The 27,878-nt window shown below is 38.2% G+C and overlaps 2 protein-coding genes across 2 annotated transcripts in view; one reads left to right on the top strand and one right to left on the bottom strand.

Annotated features, from left to right (window-relative positions):
• ppargc1b (peroxisome proliferator-activated receptor gamma, coactivator 1 beta) overlaps positions 1–9,806 on the top strand; it is a gene marked incomplete at its 5' end in the record, with an annotated part of 51,005 nt that extends 41,199 nt beyond the window's left edge. The window contains 6 exons of the mRNA XM_081382702.1: positions 355–419; positions 995–1,535; positions 2,716–2,791; positions 2,925–3,043; positions 3,145–3,275; positions 4,660–9,806. Of these exons, the coding sequence (XP_081238828.1) occupies positions 355–419; positions 995–1,535; positions 2,716–2,791; positions 2,925–3,043; positions 3,145–3,275; positions 4,660–4,751 (1,024 nt within the window). The 3' untranslated portion in view covers positions 4,752–9,806. The remainder of the gene's footprint in view (positions 1–354; positions 420–994; positions 1,536–2,715; positions 2,792–2,924; positions 3,044–3,144; positions 3,276–4,659) is intronic.
• On the bottom strand, positions 9,409–27,157 carry pde6a (phosphodiesterase 6A, cGMP-specific, rod, alpha; the record flags this gene model as incomplete). Its single annotated transcript, XM_081382703.1, has 22 exons — positions 9,409–9,861; positions 10,369–10,537; positions 12,268–12,351; positions 12,696–12,770; positions 13,377–13,440; positions 13,619–13,726; positions 14,803–14,903; positions 15,078–15,165; positions 15,878–15,987; positions 16,523–16,630; positions 18,348–18,494; positions 18,575–18,640; positions 18,898–19,041; positions 20,498–20,647; positions 20,798–20,845; positions 21,073–21,139; positions 21,901–21,965; positions 22,113–22,187; positions 23,175–23,315; positions 23,414–23,503; positions 23,890–24,042; positions 26,681–27,157. The coding sequence occupies 22 exons, from the start codon at positions 27,155–27,157 to the stop codon at positions 9,812–9,814; spliced, it is 2,580 nt and encodes an 859-aa protein (XP_081238829.1). The 3' UTR covers positions 9,409–9,811.
• Positions 27,158–27,878: the final 721 nt, after the last annotated feature.

Genomic DNA, 27,878 nt, shown 5'->3' with positions numbered 1-27,878 from the left:
CTTCCAGGACTGAAGTTTAAGACCACCATTGGACTCCATCCATCTTTAAAATTGCCTAGAGGAGGCTTGTATAGTCGCTGTTTTTACGTAACAAAACACTCAGTCTCTCACAGTAAAACTTTTATATAAATAGCCCTAAGGTTCTTCTACCAATTACAGTCATTTGTTGTTTTATGCATATACATAGCTCAGACGTGATGTGGAGTAAAATAACCCAGATCAATCAAACCCTGCTACAAATAGAAAACTCTTAAGCAGTAAATCTAATGCATTGTGTTGTTGTGACTCTATCCCTTTTCTTGTCCATGTAAGTTTAATATATTCCATATTCTCTCTCCATATTTTCCTGATCAGAGACACGCAGTATGCCAACAAGCCCTTTGAGCAGACTCTCTGTGTGGAATTGTGTGGCACAGCAGGTAATATTACACACTTAGTCAGGGGTATTTTTATAAGTGTTGCCATTTTTGGCATTGTGTGAGCAATTAGCACTTGATTCGCCTCATATGTTCTCACGCATGCTAGTAGCTTGCCAGTATTTGCACAGGATTTAGAATGTAGGTAATGACGTTTCTAGATTAGGTTAGTGAATGTCTAAATGAACTGAATGGTAAAGGGCTTAGTGCTATTACTGAACCCTGTCAAATCAAATGTTCAAGTCTGGACCATCTACATAGCAAATATTGAGTATTCTCTATATTTATTCTCTTTAAAAATGTTATATACATTGCTGAACTTAGTTTTAGAGGTTTGTATGAGCAATAGCAATGGTGTTAATTGCCTGAGATACCACTAAAAACAATAACTGATTCAAGTTAGTTTGTCATTATTATATATTACACATGCGTGTTTGTGTTTGACTCTTCATTAATTATGGTCATTGAATGCCTGCAGTGCACTGTGACTAATAACAGAATGTTTGGTGATATTCTAGAGCATTTGGTTGTGGCGCTCATGTGCGTGTCGTAGTGATTAACGAGCGTGTGTTTTCCAGGCCTGACTCCCCCCACCACACCCCCTCATAAACCAGTGGAGGATGAGCTCTTCAAACCAGACGGAAAAGCTGAGCACACCACCAAGAGCTCGTGCCTGGCGCGGGCGCACATACGCAAGCTCCCAGAGCAGACAGAACTGTACGCCCAGCTGCGCAGGATGGGCCAAACGGGCGACACAGACTCCAAGGGTGGGATGCAACGTGCATACGGGGACCACGATTACTGCCTATTGGGCCTGGGAGAGAGTCGCAAGAGAATGGCTGCGGCACTCGGTTCTCAGTGCCATGTGGAAGTGGGGGAGAAGGAGGAGGATGAGATGGATGTGAAGAACTGGGAGATTGAGGGACAGGAGGAGAGGCTCCTAACGAACGTCCCTGACCACCAGCAAACGACTGAGGACGAATCCACCACTGCTTTGTTCACGCCCAGTCCAGAGCAGACCAGTGAACCCTCACCTGTCCGTTCTCCCACCCCAGAGCTGGACGCCCAGTCCCCAGTTTCCTGTTCGCCCCCCTCACCAAGCTGCAAACTCCCCTTCAGGTACTGAATACTCTGGTGGCTTTTCTATCGCTGTGTTTTGTTGAACTTTCTGACTTCCGACTTCGAAAAGTGCAATATATCGCCAGTTGAAGTCCAAATGCTCGTGTATGATGTCACACAAACATAGCAGCACTCAGGGAAATGAAATGACTCGATGAAGGTGCGTTCATACCATGTCGGAATTATTAATGATGGGATTTCGACTTCTAAAAAGCATTCACGACCATGTAGAAGAGTTGAGAGTTCTGAAGAATAGTTGAGGCTGCTGTAAAATGTAGTTAAGCTGTTATCTAGAAATAATTTAATAATTCCTATTATTGACTATTGCCTAGTGTCTTAATGATGCAAGATTAATCTAAAAATAAACAAAAGACATACCATACATGTGGCTAGCACAGAGTTGGATAACTGATGTCTAATGTCCTGTAAATAAACTTTTTACAAGCATTTACTGATTAACAAGACATTTACATAATGACTGTTTATTTATTAATAAGGCGTGTTACTTGTTTCAAGACACGTTCACAGCAAGGATGATTACAATAACTAATAAAGTTTTAATAATTATTCTAATTTCTAATAGGAAGAATAGGGAAATCCACATCACAGCTATAACGATAACAACACAGAGGAACGATATCGATGTCAGAACCAGCATTACATAAGAAAACATGTTTGCCAGTGATGCATTTAAAATAAAAAGTTAATCTGGCTTACAGAACATCTTTCATCATTTGCTAAGATGACAGTCAAACAATGGCTAAGCTAATGTTAGCATTTCCATTTTGTTTCTTTACATGTCATCATTTGAGTAAAATACCTTAATGTTTGGAAGTCAGGGATCCCTTACAAAAATTAACTATGGTTTCACTACAAATACCCCCCCCCCAAAAAACATGGTTCTTCCACAAATTAACCATGGTTTTTCAACACTAACCATAGTTTAACTGTGGTATTTGTAGTAAAACCGTGGTTATACAAATGGTAATCAATCCGCCAAAAACCATAAACCTTTACTATATTAAAACCATTGTTAATTTTCGTAATATCAGGGTGAAATATCCTACATCAGTCTTTAAAGGAAATGCTGCATAAATCTCAGCGCAGCTTGCTATTAGCAAGACGCTAGCTACTTTCTTTTGCCATTTGGAATAACTCAGCCCTGTTATCCTTCTTTCAGCGATGAGAGCTCAGAGACATGCCACGAAGCAACTGAAAAAAGGAGCAAGACAAAGTGTGGACAAGAGAATGATGTGGTAGGTTGAGTTTTCAAGCCAACTTGCAGCACTAACCTTATTATCAAAGGCATACATACATGCATCTGCAATCTTGTTCATTTCCTTTAAGTGCTGTGGAGCGTATTTGTTCTAACAAGCTGTGCATTTGCAGAACAAGTGCCAAGTGATCTACATTCACAACCTTCCGAGCAGCGTCACTCAGTCCATGCTGCGTAAGCGCTTCGAGGCCTTCGGCCTTCCAGAGGACTGTAAAGTGGTCATCAAAACCGAGTGGGTTCCATTTCCGTCTAGTTGCCTGACCTTATCATGCCCTCAGCAGTGAGTGGGAGAAAGGAGTGCTGATGTTTCTCTGTGTTTGTGTGCCTGTGTAGGGAGCGTTGTGGAGTGATCACGCTGAGGCCCACTCAAAACGGCCAGACCTCACGGCACAGGTGGGACTCGCTTGGTCCTAGCGGAGGGAACGGCAGCCGGCGGTTCGGCAGGAAGCGTTACATAGATCTGGGTAAGAGAACAGAGAGCTTTCTGTCTCTTTGATGTTCTCTTTACATCAGACGTCTGGTGCTCTGTTCTGAGTCAGAGGAAGGTGTCTTCTCATTTCTAAGCTAATAAACGGCCTAATTCAACTTCATTTGCATTTAAATAGGAAAAAAAAGACTTCTTGATTCTTGGTTGGCCCACTTGAAAATGCAGGGTGCCGTTTTAAATATAGTCAGGCCAGTACACTGCAGCGCTTTGCTATAACATCAAGTCAAGGGACTAAACAACGTGTGAAGTCAGTTCCAGGCAATGCCAATGATAATGAAAAAGCAGCTTGCTAAATGTGCTGAGTCACATTATAGTTAGCCTATATTAAAGTTTGGTGGGGTATAAAGATTACAAAAATGCTGTCCTCGTAGTGATAGATAGATAGATAGATAGATAGATAGATAGATAGATAGATAGATAGATAGATAGATAGATAGATAGATAGATAGATAGATAGATAGATAGATAGATAGATAGATAGATAGATAGATAGATAGATAGATAGATAGATAGATAGAAAACAATGGGCCAAATATTGTATTAGTAATAACCGTATTATCAACTAGTGTTGTTGATATTATCTAAAACGGAAACTATTAAAAAAATTTTTATGGTAACTAAAAAAAAAAACCTCAAATAGAATATAATTATTAGAGGAAAAACTTCAATTAATACTCTAATATTTAAATAAACATAAAATGAAGGTAAATAAAATAAAAGTCAAAAGCACATAAAACAATTACTAAAACAAACTAAAATTAAACTGAAAATGTACAAATAAAAGCTCATTCGAACACCAACCAGAAAATACTGGAAGCATTTTCTCCTCCTTTTTAAACGTTATCTTGCTATTCTGTCCATGCACAATTATAGTATTTGTTGTATTTTATTACTTAAAGGGATAGTTCACCCAAAAATGAAAATTCTGTCATCATTTACTCTCCCTCATGTTGTTTCAAACCTGTATGATTTCCTTTCTTCTGCTAAACACAAAAGAAGATATTTTAAAGAAGGTTGGTAATTAAACAGTCGCTGGTCCCTATTGACTTCCATAGTATTCTTTTTCCTACTATGGAAGTCAATGGGGTCCATCAGTCATTTGGTTACCGACTTTCTTCAGAATATCTTCTTTTGTGTTCAGCAGAAGAAAGAAAGTCATACAGGTTTGAAACAACTTGAGGGAGAGTAAATGATGACAGTATTTTCATTTTTGGGTGAACTACTACTTTAATATAATATAATAAATATAGTATAATATAATATAATATAATATAATATAAATTTGTAAAATTAATATTTAAAAAAAAATTGTATTTGTAACCAAATAGTGTTGCAAACTAACTGAGTGTTTTTCTGTTCAGATGAGGCGGGTCCAGGTCCGGTGAAGAGCAAGTATGATGCACTAGACTTTGACGCTCTGCTGAAAGAGGCCCAGAGAAGTCTGCATCGCTGACACGCCTTACCACGCCTCCAGCGTCACGCCCCGTCCGAGACTCGCCTCAGCACCTCAACCAAGGCACTTCTTCATGTTTACATTTTGAACATTGGATTAAAAAAATAGACCTTGTCACTTCTAACTGAGGAATCGGAGGACATTGGGGAGGGAGGATTGCAGATGAGCAGAAACAGCTCTGAGACACCGGACACAAGTGCTGCTTCTCGTGTGTGTTTGATGCCATTCATGACGTCGCGAGTGGCTCGGGCTTCGTAGCAAACCGCACTCTTTTCCATTGGTAGTTGTGACGTGCGTGTGATTTTATTTTTTTTATTCTTTTTTTTTTCGTACCCCTTTTGTCTTCTCTTCATAGACCTGCAAGGTGCTTTCACCATTTTGTCGTACAAATATATAAACAATAACTGCTTTGTATTAGCAAAACTTTGTGGATGTTCAACTCTGTGTGTGTGTGTGCGTGCGCGCGTGTGTGTGTTACGATGAAAAGTGGAAAAAACGACAAACAAAAAAATCCTACAAGGTAGAGTTTACAAATCAAAAAGTCAAGAAAAAAGTAGTCTTTTTGTAATTTTAGTGCTTCCTTGATTTCATCTATGCACTCAAACAAGGTAGTGCTTCTTTGGTCTGGCCTCTACCCTCCTCTGCTGTGGGAGGGGCTTTTGCTGCTGGAGTCCAAGCCCGACTGTACTACCTTAAAGCTCATTTTTTGACATTAAAATACTCTCTCCTTTCCAATGAAGTGATTCAAGTAAACACAAACCCTGCAAAGTGTATCAAAATATCGCTCTGTTTGTTTGAGCAGCCTGACACAGCCAATGGTGTGAGTTTGGGGGCGGGGCTATCTATTTGGCTGACCAATTGTTAACCGGTTTCCATTTTTTTCACTCTGCACCTTTAACTTACCAGTTTCTATTACTGTTTTAGTTGCCAGAACGCGACCCATTCCAGTGGGTGACAGGAAGGTTTTGATTGTTTCCCGAGAAATGGAATGTACCCATCACAAATGCGATTGTAATGCACATCCTATTGGTCTTGATTTGAAAGTACAGTTGAGTGGTTGGACTCTGCCAGTAGCAAAGCCCTGACCGGCATCCAGGCGGTTGCCTCACTGGAGCGCTCCTGTCATCGGTTGAGAGAAGGGTGGCGGTAAACTAGGAGGAAGATCTTTCCGGAGCTCAATCTCATTAGAGATACGGTCGTATCTCTGCTTTGTTTACATGTCACTCTCTCATAATCTTGCTCTCTCTAAGCTCAAACACTCTTTTTTTACTCTCTCCTTTCTGACAGGGGAAGATCTGCGGGTTTTTTCTAGCTCTTACCTTGTGGCTACTTCTCTATTTGTCCTTTGTGTGTGTTTTTTGAAGTCTAAACGTGTACCAGTGTATAACTGTGTGTCGTCCGTGTCTTTTATGGGGTCTAGGGATGGGTCTCTGTCCCATATTATATGCTGGGACCCGTCGCTTTTATTCTGCGGGGGTCTCCTCGAACCCTCGGCCTGTGGATCTAGTGCAGTTGTGAGCGAGTGTGCGCATGTATGTGCGTGCCGGTTTAGGGAGGGCCGTCCGTCGGCCTCTCTTTGCTCCCTGCCTCTCCCCTTTATCCCGAAACACACACACACCCACCCCCCAAACCTGAATGTTTACATGACTGAATTCTCTTTTGACTTTTACTAGAGCGCACACTAAGTACAGAACGCCTTATTCAGTGTTAAAGTACCCTATCAGGACGTGCCTTTCGGCTTCCCCTTTTACGGTACTGAGCTGTTACTTGGACACGGCCTCTGAATATTACAGACTGATTCGCCCAATAAGATCTTGAGAAAACAAACTGAATGAGTGTTTGTGCTTAGTATGTATACTAAGTGAGAGATGTGCTGGTTTACATGATTATATATATAAATAAGAGAAGTATATAATGTGTATATAGCACTGTGTCTTGTGTAAACATGAGATGTATGGTTATGTGCTGTACACCGATGTGGTAAACATGTGGTTTTAAATGGTGGGTCTGACTGGTTGTTGGTGAACCCGATGATGCAGCGTTAAGCAATACAGGGAGATCCAGAAGGGAATTTTCATTGATATGGCTTCATAAGTCAAACACTGTTGTATAAAGTGTCCCTTTAGAAATGGTTCTTTTGAATTACTTTAACATGTTTTTCTTTTTTATGCAATTGAGATGCAATATCGCTAAGAGAGCCTTTCTCATTGAAGAGACTGGTCGTTTTAGGGTTATAGGGGAAATCGGATCTTGTATTGTATGTTTTATGCGGCTTAGATCGTTCACAAAGAAGGTCGACGTTTAAGGACTTTTTTCAAGGAAAATACACAGACAGCCCAATCTCACAAGGAGAGCCTTAAACCTTAGGGGAAAACAAAGCTATCAGTCCTATCTGATCTCCTTTACAATCCAATGTGTTTTCTTTACTGAAGTAAGTAAACTTTTTCAATACAGCCATATTATAAAAGGTATATACATATATATAATTATATATACATATATATATATATTTGTGTGTTTGTGTAGATAAATATATAGATGATATAATTTGTTATAGATCATTTTATTCAGTGTTTCAGAACACTTCAATACATTTCAACACTGTCAATATAGAATGTACAGATCCAAATTAAAAATAAAAGAAAAAAGATTAAAAAAAATACAACTTCCAAAGGGAACCTTCTTCAATGCAATACATTTTTTCCAGCCCTCATTTTAGCAATCGCTAGACAAGTTGACCAAAAAGTACATTTGATGTTTGGATACAGAAGAAGTGCGGTATCACATCAAATCCATTTCACGAATGTCATGATCGTTTGGCTTGGCTCTGTGAGTGTGTGTGTGTGTGTGTGTGTGTGTGTGCACATCTGATTTGTTCCACTTGTTTTTTTTGTTCATACAAAACATCACTTTTAATTCACTACATCTATGGCCCTGCAATTTGTTGTTCACAAAGTACATGCTCTTGCAAGATTGGAGAGAATTTTCCTATTGAATCGGCAGATTATATTTGGGGAAAGTTTGTATTGTCTGTGTTAAACCTTGGATCATTTTTTTTTTATCAAGAACGGGATCTAAAGTTTGTCATTACGGTGCCAGAGCATCAGATAATGAATCGCACATCCATGTCGCATTGGTTTGCTGCTTCAAGACCTTGTCTTTTGTGGAAACAAAATTTTAGTCAAAGGGCATTTTTTTTCCTTCATTGTATTGTTTTAATGTTTTTTTGGGACTATTTACATCTAATGACTATCAAATTCACTATGATTTTTCTTTTTTAACGTAGTTTTTGGTAAATACTGCTAGTAAGATTTTATATTTTTACACATTTGTTTCATTTTGAGTTTTTTTATTTATATGCCACAGGTTGCATATTTGTCCAGGTTTGGATGTCTTGAAATGATGCGTTTTATTTTCAACTTTTTTTTCTCTCTCGGTATTGTGTGATTTTCATACATCTTGAGAATGTGGAGACAAATGCATTTCAGTATTTTTAAATTGTTAAAATCTAGTTTCCTAGATCAAATCTATATAGTGGAATTATTTGATGTCATAAATTATATTTTAATTCATGTAAATAGTTTTAAAAAAGCAAATGATGGCTTCCTTTTAAACTGAACACATTTCTCCTCCGAGATTGTTTACATTATTAAACTGTAGAAAGAAACTGATCCTCATATACTGTAAAAAAAAAAGTACATATATTCATTGTTTTGCCTCCAAAAAAATAAAATCCATAATGAACATTCAGCTTTGTAATTCATTCATGCACTGCATCTGTAAGCAAGAAAATAAATTGAATGGTGCAGTAGACCGCAATAATACCTTCCACAGAAATCAACACTATTCTTAGAACGAGTGCTGAACAGCAACTTGAAAAAGAGGATTTTGAAAAACCCAGCAGCACTTGCTTTAAGACCGTCACTTCCCCCAATGACATTACAATGCGTATTGCGTAAACAGAATAGCTCAGCTGGAAACAGTCTGATTGGTTACTGCTTTGAAATGGCAGCCAATAGCAAATGGTGTTCTGTGTTGTATCCATGCTGACTGCCTAGAATTTTTAGCTAATTGTGGCGGTTCCTTTCACTGAGGGTATGTAGCAGAACATGCTGAATGAGACCACTGTTAATGCAGCCATTCGGAGAGCTGGTGGCAATTTGCCGCTCTGCTGGTTTGTGATTCGGATGTCAGAATAATCATTCCCTAAGGCATTGCGTGTGTATGTGGGGGATGCACATCTATCTGAATAGGCGTGTGTATTTGCAGTCACGTCAGAGCTTATTTTGGCTTTTGCAGTGGTTGCAGATTTTCATGACTCCACCTCTTTGCTGTGGGAGTGGGGTAAATGTAGCAGAAGACGTGACATCATAGTCGTTGACGTGAGTGACTGCGTCTGACATGACGTAAATGCTAGCTTTGAGTCCGCCTCTATTTGCCGTCCTGCCAATCGGCTCTCATCCTTCTCAGTCGATTAGGCCAACACCCCCTAGGTGTTATCCAATGCTTTTGTAAGACTGTTATGTATGTCCCAGTGGGACAGTTAGTACTAGCACACACACACACAAGTGCAACCGAGCATACTGCATCCTAGGGGCAGAAGTCTTATTTTGCACAGCAACACAGTTACAAAGCTTTAAAAAGACGAGGCTAGGCTCTACAATTCCTCACTTTTATTTATACATTTCTACATATAAATAGTTATAATAAAAAACTAAAAAAATTGTTCATGTGGACTTTCAAAGTGTATTCATACTGTGCTCTCTAAAATGTTATTTAGTATGTAAGAATTCTATTCTGTACAGTTTCAGCCAATATTCACTAAAGTTTGATAATTATAGCTTTTAAAAAACTACCCGTTGATGACATAAACCTGGTGTGGGAAATGTTGCAATAGTCTGTTACTTAAACGCATTAAAAGGGTATTCTTTACTTTTAAGCTCAAGACTAGTGTAAATAATTGACAAAGGAATATCCTGCAGAGAGAAATAATAAAAGTGGCCCAAATTACGGGTACATTGTCATACATTCTTATTGTCTGTTTTTGTGTAGTTTGACGTCTAGGAAATTACACAGGTCTTGGACTCAGATGAGGATTGGCCCGCGCTTGCTGTGAGGAGAGAATGTGGATATGGAAAAGCAGAAAAACGACAATTGTCAGTTGTTTGTAAAAAATATTTTAAAACGCTTACGTTGTTTCAAACCCATAAAAAGTTATTTTCTTCTGTGGAACACAAAATGAGAAATTTGGAAGAATGTTCATGTGGCTTTTTTCCTTACATTGAATGCAAAAAGACAAAAAAGCACCAAAAAAGTAGTCCATATTAAGTAATATGATAGCTTTGTAGGGGGAAAAACACTGAAATTTAAGTCTTTATTCACAAAAAATCTTGAATTCCGCACTAGACGCATGGACTTTTCTGATTCTATTATGTCATTTTGCGCCCACTTTATGTAAAAGATCAGTGTAAACATTCTTTAAAACATCTTATTTTGTGTTCCACAGAAGGAACAAAATAATACAGGTTTGAAACAACATGTAAATGAGCAAAAAGGAATAGTTAATCCCAAAATGACAATTAAGAAACATTGAGACAATGTTTGAGTCACTATTTACCTTGTCTGGCAGCTGCTGCGGCAGCATCTGCTTCCTCTTTAGCTTTCTTGGCCTCTTCCAGCTTAGCTAACTTGGCTTCGTGTATTTCCTTCAGAGCGTTCCACTCCTTCCTGTTGTTCAGCAGACGATCTAGCATGGGCGTGATCTGCACATGGAAGCGAGAGAACTCCTGCAAGGGGAATGGGACATGAGTAAAGGGGGAGTGTTGGAGGTGGGTAAAATTGTTGATTAATAAAGGAACTTCTACATCATTCAAGATCTTGTTATCCTAGCTATCCATATCATAAAAACTTTAAATGCAGTTATTGTGGAAGCTCATTGGTTCTTGCTGAAGCTCAAACGTGCTGCGTAACACGAGAATGAACCCCATTGGTTCTTGTGGAAGCTCAAACGTGCTGCGTAACACGATAATGAACCCCATTGGTTCTTGTAGAAGCTCAAATGTGCTGCGTAACACGATAATGAACCCCATTGGTTCTTGTAGAAGCTCAAATGTGCTGCGTAACTCGATAATGAACCCCATTGGTTCTTGTAGAAGCTCAAATGTGCTGCGTAACTCGATAATGAACCCCATTGGTTCTTGTGGAAGCTCAAATGTGCTGCCTAACACGAGAATGAACCCCATTGGTTCTTGAGGAAGCTCAAATGTGCTGCGTAACACGATAATGAACCCCATTGGTTCTTGTAGGAGCTCAAATGTGCTGCGTAACTCGATAATGAACCTCATTGGTTCTTGTGGAAGCTCAAATGTGCTGCGTAACACGATAATGAACCCCATTGGTTCTTGTAGGAGCTCAAATGTGCTGCGTAACTCGATAATGAACCTCATTGGTTCTTGTGGAAGCTCAAATGTGCTGCCTAACACGAGAATGAACCCCATTGGTTCTTGAGGAAGCTCAAATGTGCTGCGTAACTCGATAATGAACCTCATTGGTTCTTGCAGAAGCTCAAACGTGCTGCGTAACACGATAATGAACCCCATTGGTTCTTGTAGAAGCTCAAATGTGCTGCGTAACTCGATAATGAACCTCACTGGTTCTTGTGGAAGCTCAAACGTGCTGCGTAACACGATAATGAACCCCATTGGTTCTTGTAGGAGCTCAAATGTGCTGCGTAACTCGATAATGAACCTCATTGGTTCTTGTGGAAGCTCAAATGTGCTGCCTAACACGAGAATGAACCCCATTGGTTCTTGAGGAAGCTCAAATGTGCTGCGTAACACGAGAATGAACCCCATTGGTTCTTGTAGAAGCTCAAATGTGCTGCGTAACACGAGAATGAACCTTGTTGGTTCTCGCACGTCAAGCGTACATACTTGAGCTTCCATTTACCACAACTAATGTGTGAGTTGATGAATGTTTATATGTGAATAAAAGCCTAAACTCAATCTGCTTATCATATAAAATGATCGTGTCTCTCCAGAAAATTTGGACTAAACTGCTCAATTCAAATAGTTTTACAATCTCTTTATGAATTTTTTGAAGCATCAAAGTAGTAGTTGCGCAGTTGTCAATGGAGGGACAGAAATCTCTCAGATTTTTAATCAAAAAGATTAGAAGACATTCTAACTGTTATTAACCAACATTGAAATTTGTAAAGGATTTGAATCGGTAGAAGATATAATCGCGATTCATATGTAAAGCAATTTCCCCCCCACCCCTACTTTTGTGAGTCTTTACTTCACTTTCTCTAATTCCAGCAGGCCTGCATTCTGACGTTCACAGTCAATAAAAGTCAAGTATACAGACATCTGATCAAGACAATCGCTGTGCATTTATGCTGATGATTATGTATCTGCTTCCTGATGGACTCTCGTCTGGATCCTGTGAACATTTAGAAGTGTAGATCAATGAATTCCCATATGTCGTTTTGTTTACTAATCGAAATGGAGGACCTCACCTTGTAAACGAAAGCACAGACGAAATCAATGAAACCACACTGCAGTTTGGGAAGATCATCCGCTTTGTTCCGGTCCATCATGGGCTGTAGACGAAACAGCATGTGCTTAATTTGTATCAAAATGAAACCCCACAACACACTGATGCAAACTGAATACATAGCGGTGGTGAAGATCCATTCGACTAAAGCAGAAAGTTCAGTGGCACTTTTTCCAAAGTTGACATTATATTCCTGCAATTCCAATCACAGCTAAAGAAAATGGGGAGTTTGGAAGCAGTCTGTTTGACTGGGCCTTTGTGACCGCTCTTTCTGATTCACTGCACCGCATAATAGGCAGTACATCACGACATGACCCATGGGAACTTTTCATTCTTATTCCTTTTCTCTCAGCCCTCCCTCCCACCCCTTCATTCCAGGCGCTATCTCACAATGGGCTGCTGCTCCAACACTGTCCTCTCCAGGTCACCCTGCTCCCAGAATTCTGCAGCAACAGACAGCGCCACCTGCAGGACAGAGAGCAAGTAGCCACGGTCAATATTAAGCTTAGATTTGTAGATGCATTTGGAGAGAAGCAAATATGGACTTTATATGTAAAATATATTAACTGTGCATTAGAGAACATTAATGACTTAAAGAAGAAGCAAAAATCGCTCCATAACAATGTCCACTGAAACAGACCTGGCACATGTCCCATTTGCAACTATGAAATCTAGCTCTATCATCATTGTTCTTGGATCTACTTCATGAATATAGTAATAGGATTACTAGAAAAAAAACTAAACATTTTGAAGCAATATTCATTTTTTTTAAAAACATACAGCATACAGACATGACATACAGCTCAATATAATCTCACGCATGTGAGATTATCTACAGTGCCGTCTGCTGCGAATTGCATATAATAATGAGTGTTAAACAATGAATGTAAACAACCCATCCATGGATACATTATCATATGAATAGGGTTTCAGACTCATTATGCCGGCTGAGAGCCCAGCAATTTTATTTTCTTATGCAGTCACACCCTTGGCTGCCCTAGATGTTTGAATACATTGCTGTAGTATCAGGCCTTGCATGTGACATTGCATTATGCATTAGGAATATCTAACCTTGCTCTGAATCTCCCATGGCTTGGCAATGGCTGACAAATCACAGGCAGTCATCATCATAGCCCTGCGGTGAGGAAAACCAAAATACCATGCTGTGAATTCATATTTATGAACCCTAAATGGCACCAAATTCAAGCTGCTGCATATTTTCTTTTGCAAGTATATAAATCAACTTATTTGCCAAACAGATATTATGGTTGATATAAGATTTGTAACCCATTATTTTCTTACATGACACTTACATGACAATCTCTTTCCGAGTTGTTTCTAACATCATGTATTTGGTCCAAGTGTCCCAGCTCTCGTAGGTCTTGGACTGATCCACAATCTTCTGAAACATGGTCCTTTTCCTGTGGAGGCGCATCATGATTAAATTCATGTTAATCATGCATATGCAGCTCTGACAGCCTCTAGCTGCAAGACTAAAGGCAGGTTCACACCAAGGACGATAACTATATTGGTGTCCACACCAACACACAATATCGTTCTGTTTATTCTAATCGCAGGCTGCAGTTATGGCGTCTAGCACTTTAAATGCTCAAGCTCTTTAAGCCTCAAACGCATATCTCGGGTCTTTAGTGACCCGGGACGTCATTCGCTACCATCCTCCTCATTCATTTTTTAAAGTTAGACATCAAACTTCTTAGTACATCAATAAATTCATTATAAACAATGCAGCAATAAATTTTTTTTATAAAAGAATGCCTGTTTTCCCATACATTTGTACAAAATTGTATAGGGTCGCTAACGACCCGAGGTGTGTAACAGTGTAAGTATATTTTTTTCTGCACAACAATAATTGAATCTTTGATGACTGAATAAGTGGAATTCACCTTTATTTCACAAGGTGGCAATGTCTGATGAAGTGTCGTTTCACTCATAGTTACCGCAGGCAGAAAATAAAAGAATAAATATGTTTAAGATGACGAATATGAGCCGGATGCTGAATGTACAGGGAAATTAGCTCTGACGAGGACAGTGATGATGGTATAAAAACATCTGCTCAAACTGAACCCTTCCGTACTCCAAAACGTACCCTTTATTTTATTCTTCTGTAATTCTTATTCTAATATCAGGAGAGTTTTATTTTTATTCAGGGCGCTAAATACCCGAATATATAATAATGATTGGCGAAACATTCTTGCATTTAAGGGTTAAAGCAGGATGGATTCTGATTAGCTGTCAATGTTTTTACCATACATCAGCTGGAAAAAAAATCTTTCTGAAAATGATTCCAACAATATTGTTTCTCGGAGCCATTATTGTTATAAGTGTTGTGTGGACTCTGCTATTCTTTTATATTTAGAATGATTTTTGGAACTATATCTTTATCATTATAGTTATAATCCTTTGTGTGAACGGGGCTTAACTCAAAATAAATAATTTACAAAGTATATCCCACAGGGCTGAAATATAAATTTCTTACTTGAAATACAAGGCCAAGTCTGTAGCGATGATAGCTATGTCCATCAAATGGATGACGAGTTCGTGCTGCCTTCGGTTCAGATTCTGGTAGATATTTAAGGCCTTGGAAAACAAATTATTTCAGTGAGGAAACTGCTGGTTGTGAGTAAGGAAGCAGTTATTTATGGGGCTTATCAACTAGATGTACATTCTCAATGGTCTGCAGAGTTCAAAATTCTAATGATGTCTGAAGCCTTCTGAAAAATGTCTAGAAATATAATAAATGTTCAGCATTACGTCATCTCTAAGTAGAGTTTTTCCAAAGTCCAGATGGTGCCTCTCCAGAATGGAGGAACCATGCAGCTTTGCCAGTGGATTCCCAGACCTGGCAAAATCATCACAGAAAATGATTCTCAAGACCCAGGAGGTCACAGACTTTCAATCAAATTGAATGTAAATAAGCACAATGCAATCTAAGATTTCAGCTTGCAAAATTTAGCATGATTAAAATCAATCAAATCTAAATGTTGCCTTTTGACATACATGAAATATATATTCTACATCTCTTAATCCTACACAATTCCTACCCAATACCTTAACTTAAAGCTGCAGTCTGCAACTTTGTGTTAATTTTTTTTAAAATTTAGATAATAAACGAGTACATTATGAATCCATTTTCCAAACCGTGTTCTTGTCTTATCCTGAATCACCACGCTACACCTATAATAAGTGTTTATATTCGATTTTAGACCATTAGCTGTTTATTAACTGCTCGAGCGCCAAAAGTTACGGACTGCAGCTTTAACAACTACCTTACTTACTAATAATAAGCAGTAATTAGTAGTTTATTGAGGCAAAAGTTGTAGTTAATAGTGAGAATTGGACCAAAATCTAAAGTGTGACTGTCTTTTTAAATGTAGTCATGTCTTATCCTGCATTGATAATGTGACCCATGACTTCCACGGGTGTCCTCTCAAAAAAAAAAAACGATGATTTAAAAGAGAGAAAGTCTTCAAAACAGTATTTCTAAATATTGTTATACATTCACAGTTTTCTTTGATAAGAGCAGTGGTACATTGACAGTAATGAGTACATACTTCATCTGGTAGAGATTGTTAGTGCCGCGGTGGTCAATATCATGACAGAGCCCAGCAGTCACCATCGCCATCGCCTCCAGGTCCGTATAGTAGCGCTTCAGGTCACCTGTCTAAGAAACATGAGAACCGGTTTAATGGGCTTGAAGGCGGAGCCTCCTTAAGACACTCTTGTAGAGCAAGACGCTGACTAGTGAGGGCTCATTAGGCTCGGTGAAGAAAATGCCTGGCCTGTATTTCTTCCAGCGCTCCAATACCCCGTCCTTCCTGATGTATGGACAGTTCACTGTGATTACACATGACTTTACCAGGAGCAGGTTTACACTTGGATGATTAATTAGAAGGGTCTGCTATTTCAGAGGATATGCGTTGGAGGTGGGCCGTATCATTAAACATATTACCTAAAAAAAGGCCCACGACTCTAGCACCCACCAAACAGAGAGGCAAATTTATCAAATGCTTAGTTACAAGGGTAACAGGACTGGTTTGTTTGGAAACCTAGGAAAGTAGGGTTGTTAGGAAAGTAGGGTTTCTCTAGCAAGATGGACACTTGTAACTTAGGCAAGCACAGATTTTAAGGGGACTGAGATGAGATTTTTAGGGCCCTCTTAATAAGGTCTTTTTTATTCTGAGAGAGTTTTCTCTTACCATGAGCAGTGTAAACATGGTCTGGCCAACGTTGAAGCCATGCCTCCAGTTGTGGTAGGTGATCTTCCTGTAACCTTTACTGACTGAGTACACAAAGCGCACCAGGGTCTAGAGATAAAGCAATGTCAGCTTTCAGTCTTACAAGGCACTGGAAATATTGTATTTACAATGTGCAATAAAGTATCTTGGAATTCAGTATCTCTTTAATGACTTGTAGCAGCAATAGTTGGGTACTCGCTAGGGTGTACATACATAAGACAATGATAATAACTTTAAATATTCAACTTAGGAGCATATCTCACCCTACACCATTTGTGTTGTGGACATAAATGATACCTTGTTTTGCAAAATGACAAAATGGGCAAAAATTGGTACCCAAGCAATATCTAGAGACCAGGGGCTTGATTAATGAAAATCTTCCTAAATAAGTAAATTCTGAGAAGTTCGTAAGAACGTTCCTAAGTACAATTCTTGAAATATTTCTTAAATGTTCTCAAATAATTTATTAACTTATTACTAGTGTTATCTGACTATATTGTGGTTATTGCTGAAGACTGTGATCAAATAAATTACAAACACCTCAAAGGCCATCTTTTTGTGCTGCCTGCAAATTAGTATTAGTAAAACCATAATAAGCTGCCACATTATTTTCATTGTGACTAGCTTGATGGGAGTTCCGCACTCGGTGTCTTATTGTGCCATAATTTACTTAAAGAGAAGGTTCTTAAATGGAGTGATCTGTTGCATTCATTTGTGCTTGTGCCTCAGAGTTGTTACTGAGTTTCAAATTTCAAAGTGCAAAATCATGACCGATAATGTTTTACGGTGAACCTTCCTCGGCATGCCACCAGAGCCCCTGGGGGTTTCGGACTTGGGAGCAGAAAAGGGGCCCGGAATTTGAACGGCCGTAACTCGGGTACCCGGCCGCCCAGAGACACCAAACTCGGGTCAAAGTAGGGTCTCGGCGGGCCCCTTCCAAGGAGCCCACCCCCGAGCTCCGGGGCCCCCGACAGGACGGCGTGCGTGTCGGAAGGAAAGGTCCCAGGGGCTCGGGGAGGCGGGGTCCGAGAGGTCCCCTTGGGACCCCCCGACACCCGAAAGGGCGAGCCACTGGGACCTCCCCTTCCCGAGATATGGGCCGTTTTTTCCAAAAGTCCATTGCCCGTAACCGGTCCTATCTCGGGACCAGAAGGTCCCAGCGGCTCGGGACGGCGGGTGATGGGGGCCCCCGAGGGGACCCTACTTCTCCCGCCGTCCCGAGCCCCAGGGACCTTCCGGTCCGGAGATACTGCCACTTCCAGTCCAGCTTTGACCGGGCGTAACTCGAAAAATAAGCTGAGTTGGGGCTCCATACTCTGGGCGTGGGGGGCCCACCATGAGGGGGCCCACCGGTTCGGTTGCCGAGATACGGTCACTTCCTGTCCAGCTTTGACCGGGCGTATCTCCGAAAGTAAGCCGAGTTGGAGCTCCATACTCCGGGCGTGGGGGGAGTACCATAGGGCCCCCCCACCCCTGGTGTATGGAGCCCCAACTCAGCTTGGTTCCAGAGATATGCCAGCTTGAAATTTCAACTTTGACCGGATGTAACTCGAAAAATAAGTCGAGTTGGGGCTCCATACTCTGGGCGTGGGGGGACCCCTAGGAGACCCCCATGTGCCCAGAGTATGGAGCCGCAACTCGGCTTCATCACTGAGATGAGGCACCGGTTCAAGCTCCTCATACACTCTGGTTCAACCTACCTTAAACATTTTACCTTTTGGGATTTATGACTGCTTTTTTATGATTTTATTCTAACTTTAATAGGTTACCTGGCATCACCACTCACCTCACGTGGAATATGGAACTTGTCCACAACACCCAGCTCATAGTACATCTTGATGCCACACTTCACTAGGTCCAGCTCAGAGAACTCAAAGTCACAGAAGTGGAACTCAAAGATCTCTGACTTCTTTGAGTCTAGCAGTGTGTCAGCCTGTAGAGGACAACAGCATGAAGACACACAGCTATGAAACAACGAGACTTTAAACGAAGAATGATTTTTTTGTGTTTTACCAGAATATTCTCCAGCTCGTCCTCTTCACATTCATCAGGCTCTTTCTTGTACAACTCACGTGTGTTCTGAACACACACAAAAAAACAAGGTCAGTTTCACATTGCTGATATTCCAAGATGATTATTTTATGCTCATACAACCCCTTTTAATCAGACAATCAATCATAGTGTCATATATGACAGCACTGCTCCTCCACATGATCAAGTTTAAATCATACTGTACAAATATGATGTACTGCTATTACCAGCATTACCAATGTACTGTAATTTATTTTAATTAGTGCATACTAGGGAATAGGCCCTGTCAAGTTGGAGAAACCCACCAAGATATTCTGAATCTCATCCTTTCTGCACTTGACATGGTACATGACCATGTCCTGAAAGATGTCCTTGCGATTTTCCAGCTTGTTCATCCTGTCATAAGTGTCTGTATTCAGCACTGACCAGCCCAGGAACTGAGTGAGTGACTGAAATAGACACAGATTTATTACATTTACATTCAGGCTCACATTCAGGTTTAGATTCACATTTACATTCAGGTTCATATTTACCGTAGGTTTAGATTCAGGTTTAGATAAAACATTTCTTTCAGATTCACATTTACTGTAGGTTGAGATTCAGGTTCAGATTCACATTCAGGTTTGGATTCGCATTTACATTCAGGTTCATATTTACCGTAGGATGAGATTCAGGTCTAGATTCACTTTCCCATTCAGATTCACATTTATTGTAGGTTGAGATTCAGGTTCACATTCAGATTCAGGTTTAGATTTATATTTACATTCAGGCTCACATTTAGGTTGAGATTCAGGTTCAGGTTTACATTCAGGTTTAGATTCACATTTACATTCAGGTTCATATTTACTGTAGGTTGAGGTTCAGGTTTAGATTCACATTTTTATTCAGGTTTAGATTCACATTTTTATTCAGGTTCATATGTTTAGGTTGAGATTCAGTTTCAGATTTACATTCAGGTTTAGATTCACATTTACATTCAGGGTCAATTTTACCATAGGTTGAGTTTGTTTCAGATTCAGGTTTAGGGGCTGTTTACACGACACCATTTTCAACTAAAAACGTAAAACTTTTTATGCATTTGGCCGTTCGTTTACACGACAACAGCGTTTTGGGTGCCTGAAAACGCAAAGTTTTGAAAACGGGTTTCAAAGTGCAAGTTTTTTAAACCGGTCTCCGTGTAAACAACAAAAACGCAAATCTCTGGAGGCGATGACGTCATGCATATGCGTATTACGTTTTCAGTCTATAGTGTTTCATCGCCATCTAATGGCCTGGCAGCAGAATACAGGGGTTTTTATTCGTTTTCACAGATCCGTGTGAATGGGGATCGTTTTGATAATGGTGTTGTCTGTACGCAGAAAACTCAAAGGAAAAACTTCTCCGTTTTAAGCATTGCGTTGTCGTGTAAAGATACACTTTCTCATTCACATTTTACTGTAGATTGAGATTCAGGTTCGAGTTCACATTCAGGTTTAGATTCACATTTTTATTCATGTTCACATTTAGGTTGAGATTCAGGTTCAGATTCAGGTTTAGATTCACATTTAGATTCAGGTTCATATTTACTGAAGGCTGAGATTCCGATTCAAATTCAGATTCGGGTTTAGATTCACAATTTCATTTCAGATTTACATTGAGATAAAGTATGAATCTGACAGAAATCTGACAAGAAGATTAAAAATATTAGACAGATCAGACAGAAATGAATCTGAAGACTACAAAAAAAAAATATTACATGCCCACAAATAAGGAAAAAAAAAGTCCTTTCTGTGGACTGTAGCTCAAAGAGACATTAAGTCTTTGGTTTAGCTTTCAAGGGGATAAATAATGCAGAGTCTGCTGATTCATCCATTATTGTATATTTAGCTATGACACACTACTGGTCTATACTGTGGCCTCAAATACCTCCATTAGTGTTTCATCCTGTTCGTCAAAAGGCTTTCCATCTTTCCTGTTATAGAATGTGGCCACGCCAACGATTTCCTCTTTCTTGTTCACGATGGGCAAAGAGAGCACATTCTTTATTGTCCATCCAGAGTCATCCAGAGCTTCTTTCTGACAGGACAAAAATAATTCAATTCAATAATATTTCAGGAACATATTTAGTTTAGTAGATATACAAAAAAGGTAAGATATTCAGCTTCTGGAAGACTGTTCATGTAATTGAATTGATTATGTAGGAAGCACAAGTTAAGGTGATCTCACTTGAAAGTCAAAGGTCTCGTCTTGAGCAGCGTTCATGATATTACAGATCTGTAAGACAGAGTGAAGGGAAAGCAGCCGTCACGCTCACTGAGAAGGGGTATTGCTTGCTGATTAATTACTATTCACAAAATTACAATTATCCATCATTTCAGTGTGGGAGCACATTCTATTCCCCCTCACTGTGCACATGACAGGAGCATTATAAACCATAATAGCTTTCAAATTGTCTGACTACTGTGGCGTCAGTGGAGAAGGATGGAGGTCTGGACTCTCACCAGGCCGTTCTCTGCAACGTAGGTGGGAAGCCCACTTACTAATGCCCAGTGGTCAGGAGTAGGGTTACTGTAACGACAACGAATATGCGTCTGACCAGAACAATACAGAACTTTCCTATAATAAACCCCATCTTTCATTTTCTAGGTGGTCTAGAGAAATCCAAAATATACACTGCTGTTCAAAAGTTTGGGGTCTGTAAGATTTTTTAATGTTTTTGAAAGAAGTCTCATGCTCACCAAGACTGCATGTATTTCATAATAATATTGTAAAATATTATTACAATTTAAAATAAATGTTTTCTATTTGAATATATTTTAAAATGTTGATTTGCTGATTTGCTGCTCAAGAAACATTTCTTATTATCAATGTTTAAAACAGTTGCTGCTAAATACTTTTGTGTGATCTGTTTTTTTTTTTACAGGATTCTTTGATGAAATGCAGAAACAGAATTTATTTTGTTACTTTTGACCAATTTAATGCATCCTTACTGAATTTAAGAAATAATTTATATATTTTCTTAAATAAAATAATACGAATAAGAATAGAGTATATGTGCTAAGAGTATGACAGTGAGTTATCTCAAAAAATAATAAAATCATTATTGCTCAGATCTGGCTCCATAGGAGGGCCAGTTTGGTCCAACCTTGCAAATACCCAAAAACTATCTGGCCAGCTTGCATCTTGCCATTTCTTAATATGTTTATAAGGTTCAACATTTACAATGCATGTAATGTAGAATGATGCATGATAAAGCATGTGGGCTTAATTAAATGCCAAATGGTAGCGCACAGTAAAATTTAACAGGCAATAAAAATGAATTAACTTACGGAATTACTTTGATGTCCTCCTTTCCATGCAATATGTAATCAATCACTTTGTAGAAAATCACTTCCTGAAGCATAATTAATAGCGTAAGTCAAACACAACAGACGTGACAGCAAGTAAGAACTCAAAAGGATTCATTCAGGGAAATTTTGTGTTTCTCTTGACATGATTAACTAAATACACATTTCCTATTTATGCAATGTGTATCACTCACTCTGCCATCAGGTGTCTTTGGTCCACTATATGGGGGCACCTCTCCCATTAGTACAGGCCAAAGATCAAAGAACTCCTACAGGCAAAAGAAATAACAAAAATAAAACAATATTTCAAAATGCATCAACTGGAAAATATATATGCAAATAAAAACTACAATTTACAGTCCCACTTTATTTTAAGTGTCTTTAACTACGATGTAGTAACATGTAAACTAGATGAGTAAAGTTAGATGACAAACTTTGATGTTGGCTTGACAAAGCCAGGTCTGAAAGTTTAAACTACCTTTGAAAAGCTCTAAGTTTGAAGGTTTTACTGTTGCTAGCATGACTAAACATGTTGCTAACATGTTTTAACACTTTGCTTGCATGAATTAGCATGTTGCTAACACGTTATACCACATTGCTAACATGAATTAGGATGTTGATAGCATGTTTTACCATATTGGTAAAATGATTTAGCACATTGTTAACATGAATTAACGTTTTGCAAGCATGAATTAATAGGTTAACACATTGATAACTTTTTTTTTTATGTTGCTGGCCTATGTTAGCACATTTTTAACATTAATTTGCATGTTAACTTGAATTAGAATGTTGCTGTCATGTTTAGCACAGCTAGCATTATTTAACATGTTGCTGACATGTTTTACCACATTGCTAGCATTAATTATCATGTTGTTAGCATGTTGCTAGTATGATTTAGAATGTTGCTAGCATGATTTAGAATGTTGCTAGCATGATTTAACATTTTGCTAGCATGTCCTAAGCTAGTTGCTAGTGAAAGATATGTAGTGGATGAAGCTTATATACTCTATTAGAGTTACTGTATTAAAGTTTTGACCCCCTCAATGAAAGTCTATGGAACTTTTCGTAGTTTTGATCATCCGTTTAACGTAAATCGGATCAGTTCGAAAATAACAGAACCGAGTCAGAACAGTCAGAAGGTCTGGCCCGAATTTGGTTTGTCAAGACAAAATAATTAATAATTTCAGCTTTAAAAATCCAGCTGCATAATTCATAAATAAATAAATAAATAAATAGATAGATAAATAAACAATCACTTTAGTTTTGGTCATGTCGAGGAGGCCCACAGAGTAGCGGTCACAGTTGAGGAAGGCTCGGACTGTATAGAGGGCCTTGTGGAACTGTCTCTCAATGTCAGTCAACTCCTCAAACACTTTGCTGGCAGACCAGAGCAACACCTTCAATGAAGATATGAGGGAAAATGACAAAAGACTTTAAGTGGCAGTGTTTATTGGTAAATGTCTCGTTAATGGTTAATGTCTTGAAGAAATCCTACCTGTCCCCTTCTGGTTTCACAGTTGTGCAGGTAGCTCAGGTGAAACACTCGAAGCACAAGATTGGCAAAGCTGAGATATTTCTTCAGCGTCTACAAGACACAGAGTTTGATTTACTTCAATAGAGCATTTAATCTGTTCTGTAGAAGTCAGTTTAATCAAAGTGCTTTCACTGTATTAATATTAATCGAAAAGTTGCTGCCTTAAATTTTTAACTTAAATTACATTAATCTGACTTCAAAAAAGAGCTGAATCTTGCTTAACTTATTTTGATGAGTTAAAGCAATGTAAAAAAAAAAACTGTTGTCATAACTTTTGAGATTGAGATTAAAAATATGGGTGGCGAGAACAATGCATATTATTATTTTCTGCATTGTTTACATTTCAAATTGGCATCCTCACCGAGACTTATTGTTGAGTTTAAACCCAAAGCGCTGTACTGACTAGTATTACAGAGGATGATATGAGTGAATACTACCTCTTCATCCTGAGCAGTGAAATGTGGAGCACCGATCTTGTTGATCGCCATCATGACGGCCACCATGTCTTTGCCGTTCATAATGGGAGTCGCGAGCACATTCTTGGTCTGGTAATCTGTCAGGATGTCTACAAAGTCGCTGAAGTGGCTGTCCTGGAGAGGGAAGCACATTTATTCATGGTGAGAATGTTAACGTTAAATCAGTGTTAAGCAAAAACTTCACTGATGCGCACAATTAAATCATTTCATTTACCTTTGAATAAAAGTTTGGAGGATTTATTGCTACAGTTAAAATGCCTAGTAAAATGGTAAAACAATAATACAAATGCATTAACATTTTATTAAAAATCAATATACAATATATTTGTGTTACAGTATTTTAATGTTAGTTAATAAAAAAATAAAATCAACCTCAGGTCCATTAAATAATATTAAAAGATACAACTTTTGTATTAGTACATTTTGAAATTAACATTAACTTAAATTAATGAATGCTTTAGAAGTATTTTTTATTGTTAGTTCATGTTAACTAATAGCATTTAACTAATGTTAACATATGGAACCTTATTGTAAAGTGTCCCCAAATATTTTTACACTGCAAAAAATATGTATTTTCTTACTCACTATTTTTGTCTTGGTTTCAGATTAAAATATCTACACATTCTTAAATCAAGATAACACTACTTAAGAAGCAACTTGACAGAGTAATACTTGTTTTCTAAAAAAAGTGTATCAAAATAAAGTGAGCTTGAGCTTAAAACAAGAAAAAAAATATCTGCCAATGTGGTCAGAAAAAATGCTCAATTCAAAGGGGAAAACTTTTTTTTTTTTTTTTTACGATACCGGCATATTTGTTTTTGTTGTAAGCCAGAAATATTTTTTTTACATTTTTACTTAATATCTTATGTAATTTTGCATCTCAAGCAATTGTCTTTATCTTGATTTAAGAATTGTACTGGAAAACAAGACAAAAATAATAGATAAGAAATTATTTTTTGCAGTGTATTTAATGAAATGCATTTAAATATTTGGTAACACTTTAAATCATACATAATTACATGCAACTAACCCTAAATCATACCCTAATCCTATAGTAAGTACATAATGTTAAATAATATTACTCAGTATTAACATGCATAATTACATACCTTAACATAAAGTGAAACCATTTTTTTTTAATTGGCCAATATCAGACAAAAATATAATTCTAGATAATATTTGAATAACTGATATTAATAAACACACAGGTTCCTTTGAAACATTAAATTCTCCACATTCTGTTCCACATCAACAATAGAAAGGGAATGTTGAATGTAAGCACTGATATTCTGCTGATTTGTGGAACATGGCGTTAGGCACTGACCTTTAGATTTAATCCAGGATCGCTCTAATTCAACTCAGATTAAATACTTTTATCCCCTCCAGACCTGGTAACATAACAAACTGAGGAAGAGCGCTGACCTGCTCTAATCCACCAGCACTAGCCTTGCATATTAATAACTGAGCTACAGTGCCATACACATAAAAATTGAAGAAATATGATTCTCAGAATGTAGCCAACAAAAATAACACACTGTCCAATGTGTTACGCTTAAAAAGAGGGCAACACTTTTCGCATGTGTGCTTGCTTACAAATATCAGCATATCTGAGTCTGGTAGACATCTTAAACTGAGATAGGATGCTGTTGCCACCTTGAGGGTTTCAAATAGGCTTACTTGGTATTTCAGTCACATAACGCCTTTGTCAAAGATTGAGAAACCCCATTTTTTTTAAGTGATTATGAGCAGTACGGAGGAAAGTATATTGCTGTCTGAGGAGCAGTGAAGCACATTGTGTGCCAAAGAAAAAAGTAATTTATAATCAAAGAGAGAGGGAGATTTCATGGCTGTCTCTGCACAACACATTCAGTCATATCTGTCTGTGCAACATCATCTCCTGCACATTTCTCAAATTTATCAGCAGTGGGCCCTTATAATTAGCATAAAATCCTATTTTAGAGATAAGGAATATCTGTTGGTCTATTTAATTTTTTTCTTTTCTTTTAATGCCAGAAAAGTCGGTTCATACATAATTCAATAAAAACAGGAAGGACAAAACTATAATTTATTCTGCTAATAAAAATGAAATTTTTGAATAGTCACAAAGTCATTCACTTATATTTTGGTGTGTCTGATCATAACTGATGAAAATGACTATAAATGTTAGCGCTGCACTGCTCTCTACTGGTAATAATGTGAATTGCACTCTCATATTAATAACTCACAGGACCGAGATACACTGTTGCTGCCTTACATTTTGAAGTACAATCAACTTGGATATTTAAGTCATTTCAACTTAAATTACATTAAACTGACATTAAAATGAGTTGAATCTTGCATAACTTATAAACAAAGATGAAAATTGCTTATTTTGATGAGTTAAATCAATGTAAAAACATATGTTGTAATAATTTATTGATCACTTTTTTACAAAGTTAACTAGGTATTTATGGTATAACTGGTTAACTAGGTATGGTTAGTTATCCTATTCCTAAATGAAAGCTTGTTTCCATACACATAATAAAACAATAAAAAGGTATCTGCGACTTTTTCCTTACATTCCTGAATTATGAGTTTATATATCGCAGTTCTGACGTTTTATCTCAGAATTGCAAGTTTGGGTCACAAATCCGAGAAAAAAAAAAATCAACTTGCAATTAAGAGAAAATAAATCAGAATTGTAAGATAAAAAGTTGCAAAAACCTCTTTTATTTTTTTATTCTGTGGAAGAAACAAGCTTCCATAATCCTACCTGTGTGACATCAGGTATATTCACGGTCTTCTTGGCAGTGGCCACATGGCCCACAATGCCTGTGTCCAGCGGGTACACAATCTCACTGTCCGGTGGCACCAGACACTCCTCCAGGGTGGCATCTTTATGGACATTGAAGATTCGCGTGGCCAGTTCAGCTATGCCGTTCCTCTGGCGGTACATGAAGAGACTCATGCGGTCAGCTCGTAGAATGAAGGTGAGATGCCGCATGAGGTTGAACACGGCCCTCTCCATCTGCAGGTTTTCCTGCATGTCCCGCACCATATCGAAAATGATCTCACACTCCTCAATGGAGCTCAGATCATGGTAAGAGCTGACGTCCACTTCTGTTTTCTTGGTGGTCGACAGAAGATCGGAGACGACCTTCGCCCGGAACCTGGAGTCATAGTACTGCTTGGCAAATGTTGGATTACTGTCCAAAAACTTCTCAGCCACATCCTTGTCCACTGCAGCCATTTTATCTTAGCTGTCAGTGAAGTATTACACTTTTCTAAATTGCGTTATAGTTGTCCTATGAAACCTGGCAGCAGGACGCCGAGAAACCTTTGGGATTACTGGAGATTGTTTTAAAGAAGCGTCTACGTGTGCTCATAATCCTGTCCAATTGTAATAAGGATTATGACATTCACCTGACAGCAGCCACAGCCATTTTGCATAAACATTTGTTGACACAATTAGAACATCTGAAAAATGTGTAACTTCAGTTTTAGGATTAAGGTTGTATAGAGTCACCAAGACTGTCTTTCTGTTTTTTATTCCTGTGACGCAAAGCTGAATTTTCAGCATCATTACTCCAGTCTTCAGTGTCATGATCCTTCAGAAATCATTCTAATATGATGATTTGCTGCTCAAAAAACGTTTATTATTATTATCAATGTTGAAAACAGATATGTACCATTTTTCAGGATTCTTTGATGAATAGAAAGTTCAAAAGAACAGTATTTATCTGTTGTAACATTATACACTACCGTTCAAAACTTTGGGGTCAGTAAGAACTTTTTTGGGGGGGAGGGGGGGAATAAATATAAGAAATTAATTATTTTATTCAGCAAGGAAGCGTTAAATTAGTATCAATTAGTATAATCAAAAGTTACAGTAAAGAGTCAAGACATTTATAATGTTACAAAAAAATTATATTTCAAATAAATGAAATAGAACTTTCTATTCATCAAAGAAT

Source organism: Scardinius erythrophthalmus (assembly GCF_964197995.2).
Source record: "Scardinius erythrophthalmus genome assembly, chromosome: 13".
Taxonomy (NCBI): domain Eukaryota; kingdom Metazoa; phylum Chordata; class Actinopteri; order Cypriniformes; family Leuciscidae; genus Scardinius; species Scardinius erythrophthalmus.
This window is presented reverse-complemented; position numbering and strand designations above follow the sequence as displayed.